At 32.1% G+C, this 6,844-nt stretch overlaps 1 protein-coding gene across 1 annotated transcript; it reads left to right on the top strand.

The window, feature by feature from the left end:
• Positions 1 to 37: 37 nt before the first annotated feature.
• On the top strand, positions 38 to 5,335 carry BN7_5676 (Transposon Ty2-DR3 Gag-Pol polyprotein; the record flags this gene model as incomplete). The annotated part of the gene is made up of 1 exon (XM_011273753.1): positions 38 to 5,335. The coding sequence occupies one exon, from the start codon at positions 38 to 40 to the stop codon at positions 5,333 to 5,335; it is 5,298 nt and encodes a 1,765-aa protein (XP_011272055.1).
• Positions 5,336 to 6,844: the final 1,509 nt, after the last annotated feature.

Raw genomic sequence — 6,844 nt, forward strand, 5'->3', positions numbered from 1 at the left:
TGGTAGCGCCTCTGGCAGGAGTGATTCTTCTCAAAACATGGATGCAAGTGGACTTACAAGATCACAGATGTCGGCAATATCAAAACAATATCAAAATGACTTATATCAAGACCCGCTCTATTTACGCCACCGTGCTAAAGAAACCGAAGGTCCGCTTACCACAAGCTCAAGAGTCGCTGATACACTGTTCAAAATTATTGGAAATTATAAGGATGTTGACAAATCTTCAATCACAAAAATAGACCAATTCATTAACCAAGGTATTTACAACAATTTAATGTACAATGGTTTTGATGCTTCTTTAACTGCTGCAGATGAAGACAATGATGAAGCTCAAAAAGGTTCCACACCAGGTAGATTTGAAAATATAACTATAAATCAGCTATTAAAAAGAATTTTTAGTGAACAAGAAGAGTTAGTCAACCAAACCAAAACCAGTAAAGAGAATTTGAAATTGCTGCTGTTAAAGATCAATGCTACAAGTATAAGAAGTGGAGAAAATACGCTGAAACGAATCCAAGAATTGAGATTGAAAAAAGAAGAGCTGATTTCGGTTGAAAATTACATCAATCATATGAATAACTTTAAGTCGCTTGCTACATTGGTATCTGAATCAAACAAATCAGCTACAATTATCATAAGAGATTCTGAAATTAAGAAATTTTATATGAAATCTCTGAATTCATCAGATGATTACAAACAATTCCTATACATGAATGGTATACATGGTATTATCAAAAAGGTGAATTTAGATGAATTACAAGAAGAGATCTTAAATCTAATTATTGATGCAGCTAAGTTGGGATCGCTTAAAACCAATGTTACTGTTCAGAATGAAGTGAATTATGCTGGTAATAGATTTTCAAGTAAATCTGATGGTCCAAGAGTTATTGATAATAGAATTGGTACTGAAAATAATAGTAAGAAAAGAAAATATAACACAAGTGGTCATTATAATGATGATGATGGTAATAAACGGTGTCCTATGGAAGGCCATTACAATCACAAGATAAAAGATTGCAGAAATTTACAGTGGTTATTTAGACCAAATAAGTCTGAAGATGAAAATAAAAGTACAAGATACTATTTTAACTGTAGCTTAATAACCAATTTCACTGCAACAGCTAATAATATACTCAAAGTTCCATTAACTATACTGGTGGATAGTGGTGCAAACTGCCACGTCCTGTTTAATGGCAAACAAACTCTTGATGAATATGAAGTTATAGAAAAGGATGTTGAAGAGATTTTCATGGCTAATGGACAAAAGACTTATGTACATGGTAGAGGTAAATTAAGATTGTTTCTCAAAAACCAAGAAATAGTACTGGAAAATGTGTTGAATATTGAAACAAAATTGAATTATATTGAAAAAGAACAGAAATTATTACTATCTGCAACAGCTTTAGCAAAGATTAATGTATTTCTTGATATGAGAAAGAAATCAATGGTTAATCAATCTGGAGAAATCTTACAAGAACTTGATGAAATAGATGGTTTAGTAGTGCTGGATTCATCAGTGTTGAAACAAGGAAAAAATCATTCAAGCACAACAAGTTCTCAAAACCACAAAAGAAGAAAATTACATCATGTCAATGATAAAGAACAAAATTCCGAAGTGGAAAATCAGGTTTCTCATAGAAAATTGGATAATTTACATATTAAATGTGGTCATTTTTCAAAAGGAATGTTAAAATCACTATATGAGAATAATCAACTCATAGGTATCACTGAGCTAGATAAACAAGAATTTGAAAAACAGCTACAGATTGCAGGTGATTGTACCATTTGTCAACAAAACCGATTCAAAAACAAGCCAGCATCACAAGGTCGAGCAACTAGACACTACAAGTTATATGAACCGGGGGAATTTTATGCGTGTGACCATATAATTGTTCCTAAAAACTTGATTGTACCTTTGGGGTTTTCAGCATTATTAGTGATTAAGGATGTTCTGTCTGGTTTAGTTCACATTGAGGTACAAAAAACGAGAAGTAATACTGGTGATTTGGTTAAGAAATTTATCAAGAAGTCCGATCGTCAAAACTTAAATAGAGTGAAGGTGTGGCAGACGGATAACGCTCTTGAGTTCCGATCCATGAATCTCGAAAGTGAAATAGGAGTTATACAGAGGTTTAGTACAAATTACCGGTCAACAAACAACAGCTCCGTCGAGCGTGAAAACGGATTGGTCATGGAGAACTCTAGAACCATTTTTCATTTGATTCCGAAGGAAGTTAAAAGATTGAAACATTTCAAATATGCTATTTTCCATGCTGTTGCTTTAAGAAATATTGTGAAGTCCAAAACAATAAAAATAGATCTAACAGAATTATTTCCTTTTGGAAGTTTGATGATAACAAATTCAAATCAAAAAGCTCTTCACAAAATTAATATTAGAGGTGACTTGGCTGTAAACCTTGGTGCAAATGACTTATCAACTAGTGGTAATATTGGTTTGAATTTACTTATTGTTAGAACTGGAGAAATTATAAGCACAACAAATTACAAAGTGGTTAGAGATCAATCACAAGGCCTATTGGAATTGAAAAGAATAGTTAGTGAAAATTCATCAAATTGGAATCAAACCAGTGATAATATGGAAAATTCAGATACTCTACAAGAAGAGTTCAACGAATTCCTATTACTTCAATATCAAACATCAAATGAAGATCAAATCAAATTTACTACATCAAGGGATGATAGCACCAATACAGAATCACAACTACAAACACAAGAAAATACTTCTGGTGAGAATTTGCATTACCAAAACTATGGTGAAACGACAGTACAATCTTTAGCATTAAATGATTTAGGTGAAAATACACCAGAAAAAGATAATGATTATGGAAGAAATAGTTCTACCAATCAAGATAATATAGATAATAGTACTGAGGAGGCAAATGATGGAATAGCTACAGAAAATTTGAGAGATCAAAGAAATGAGATTGAAGAAACATTAAATGAGCCTATTCCAGAAGATGCAACCGTACCAGCTAAACAAATAGATGTGACAAATTGTACAAATGAAGGTGTTAATACAGGTTTAGAAGGTCAAGATAGTATTGAACATCATAATAACGAAAATACCAATACAGAACATGTGGTACAGATGAATCCATTGATTGGTGAAGTATCAGAACAACAAAGCATAACTAATATCAATGAAAATTCATTAACAGAAGCTGAAACTTTTACTGGTGTTCATAATCCAGATACAAATGAAACTCCATCAATTGAAGCTGAAACTACTACTGATAATCATAATGAAGCTGATTCAAGTCAAAAAATCGCAATTCCTGATTATTTGAGAGAACATTACAATGACTCAGTAAGAGAAATCGAAGTGGATGAAAATGCTACAATTAAACAAAGATTAAGAAGTAGAGCAAATCAAACTTTGTTTATCAACATGGCTAAATTTGAAGAGGAAGCAATATCAAAATTGGACTCAACTAGTGATCAAAATGAAGGTGAAATAGCCAATACAATCCAAACTGAAAATACTGATGATATCCCAGTTGGTCAACAAGACATCAGCTTCAAAGAAGCAATAAGAGATATAAGATGGAAGAAAACCGTTCAAGCCGAAACATCAGAATTGAAAGGTAAGAATGTTATGACTCTTTTGAAAAATAAAGCTGAGGCCCAAAAATTGGTGAAAAAACTAAAATCAAACAGAATTTTACCTACACGTTGGGTTCATACCAAGAAGCTGTCAAACCAGTTAAAGAGTCGCCTTGTGGTGAAAGGTTACTGTGAACCAACAAACCAACAGCAAGAAGACTTGTTTAGTCCTACTCTCACAATAGGTATTATTAGACTTTTGTTAAATTTAGCTGTTTACAAAAATAAATATCAGTTGGCAACTATAGATTATAAGCAAGCCTTTTTGAATGGAATATTACCTGCTGGTCAAGAAAAAATTATCACCTACCAGGATGAAAATGATGAAACCCAATTTGCTATTCTTCATAAAAGTTTATATGGTCTTAAGATTAGTCCATTAATTTGGAACTTGTTGATTACAAAAAAGATCATCCAAGAATTAGGCTTTGAATGTCACCAAATATGTCCAACAGTATTCATCAAAAAAGGAATAGACGGTGATATAGAAAGTGTTATTGGTTTGTTTGTGGATGATGCTATCATTTTAAGTACACCAAGTAAAATGAAACATGTGGTAAATGAAGTTTTAAGTTTATTTGAAGGCTCTGTAACTTCAAATCCAGAAGACAAAACGTTGGTGCTACTTGGCTCAAATATACACAAAGAAATGAATCCAGACTTTACAATTAAGGAAATTAAAATGTCAAAAGAAAAGTACATTAGCAACCATATAGAAACTGTACTAAAAGATAAAGAAAGTTTTTTAAACAAGTTCTCCAATACTCGTCTTGCTGAAAATCCAATTCAACAAGATTTTACAAAACCAAATGAAAATTCAGTACTAGAAGTAAATCAAATGAGTTCACATACTTTTGAAAGAAGGGTACACCAACTACAAATTTTAATGGGTAAAGCTAATTATTTGGCACAAACTCGTGGAGACATTAGAGCTGCAACCACGTTATTATCAAGCTGGATAACTATTGTACCGTCAAATGAGATATTTTTTCAGGTCTACAGGTTGTACAATTACATAGTAAGAACAAAAGACTTATGTATTGTATTCAAACAAAATACTTATGAGAATAATGGAACAAAAAATGTTATAAATTTAAACGTGTTTTCAGATGCTAGTCATAATAATTTACAAAGATCAAGATCGCTGTGTGGTTATACAATTTATTTCAATAAGTGTGGAATCATAGACTTTAAATCTCAAGCTACAACAAACATTTGTGTCAGTACCTGTGAAAGTGAACTTACCTCCATTTTCTTTGCTTATCAACGTGCTGTTTATTATAAGAAAGTTATTACTAGATTGTTTGATATGGAAGTTCAGATAAATCTACACACAGATGCACAATCTGCAATCAATTATCTAACTACAGAGAATGTATCAAGAGATATGTTACAGGTCCATTCAGATTTAGAGAAGCTGAAAGAAGTTATATTATATAAACAAAATCCAAGATTCCAACTATTGAAAGAATTAGTTACACAAGAAGAGAAAGAAAATGTTCACATTTACAAGGTTCCTGGTTATAGAAATGTCGCTGACATATTAACAAAATCCGTGACTGCTACTGTATTTAGAAATTTACTGCCCTACATTTTGGGAGAATATCCTGATGAAGATAAATTCATCACATCATTGGGGACAAATGATAAAAATCAAAAAATTGTGGCTAATATGGCTCAAGTTACAAGATTACACAGTGAAAATTAAACCAAGTTACAAGATTTCATAGTGAAAATTAAAACAGTATGTATATTACAATAAATTTGATACTAATTACTCTTTAGAACACCCTAGTATAAGAAAACCTCGTGATGAATGAATCCTTTAAGGAAAATAAAATCCACTATATGTTTTGGTTACAAGTTCACGTCTATTTGATCGACAAATTATCTGAATCCATGAAAAGGTATTGAATGAAAGCCTTGCATATAATTCAAGAAAACCTTAGTAGTGAAGAAGTGTTAATAAGATAAAAGAATGCAAGTAGGGTGTTGGACAGAAAGCAATGCACATAATTCAACATAAGCCTGAAAGCAAATGAAGAAGAAAGAATCACAAGTTACACAAATCTAAGTAGGGTGTTGGAAAGAAAGCAATGCACATAATTCAACATAAGCCTGAAAACAGATATTAAAGAAGTTACAAGGTATACAAACCTAAGTAAGGTGTTGGAAAGAAAGCAATGCACATAATTCAACATTAGCCTGAAAATAGGAGAAAACCAAATGTTAAACCAAAGTAGGGTGTTGGAAAGAAAGCAATGCACATAATCCAACTTAAGCCTGAAAACTGGAAACATCTAAAGGAATTAATATGAGAATAAAGAGAAGTAAGGTTTGGGCGAAAGCAATGCATATAACCCAGTAATAACCTGAAATTTGGAAAGATGATAAGCTAAGATAAGGTGTTAGGAGGAAAGCAATGCATATACCCTAACATTAAGCCTTAACACTGGTGACATCAAATTGAGAATGGGAATTACAAATGATAAGTCAAGATTAAGATGTTGAGTGGAAAGCAATGCACATACCTCAATGTTAAGTCTTAAGATTGATGATATCAAACCAGAAGGGATTAGGAATTAAGAAATATACCATGAAAAGATGTTATTGGAAAGCTTTGCATATACTTTAACATACTGAGTAATGAAACAGGATAAGTTATTAAAAGGTGTTAAATGAAAGCCCTGCATATAATTTAACATGAAGCCTTTAAATAAGAAACATATCACAGGAATTTATTCAGGTTAAGATTGAATTCTCATCAGTCTACAAGTCGTTAGAAAACAGGTAACTGCAGAGTACAACGCAAACATTTAGAAGTTGTTGATAAACACTTCGAAGGTCAGGTTTTAGTGAGTACACTTATGGTATATGTTGTTTTCTGTTTTGGAGAACAAAACCATTTGGACCCTCACATATCCGTAAAGGAATCAATAAGGTGATTTCCTGATCTTAGATGGGGAATAAGAGGAACAAATGGAACAAAGAAACAAAAGAACAAAGAAACAAAAGTAAAACAAAAGTCAACAATGTTACAGAAGAAGAGTCACTCAGGAAGTCCAAAGGTAAGTTAACGAAAAGGTAACACTAAGAAAGAGTCTTTATAGTCAAAGATGTTGACACGAAATTTTGACAGAACATAACCAAAATTAAATTGAACATGGTGTATACAAATAAGATCAGACAAAAGAATAAAGAAAAAGAAAGAGCATCG

The sequence above is a fragment of the Wickerhamomyces ciferrii genome, contig 00226 (genome assembly GCF_000313485.1).
Source record: "Wickerhamomyces ciferrii WGS project CAIF00000000 data, strain NRRL Y-1031 F-60-10, contig 00226, whole genome shotgun sequence".
NCBI classification, from domain to species: Eukaryota; Fungi; Ascomycota; class Saccharomycetes; order Phaffomycetales; family Wickerhamomycetaceae; genus Hansenula; species Hansenula ciferrii.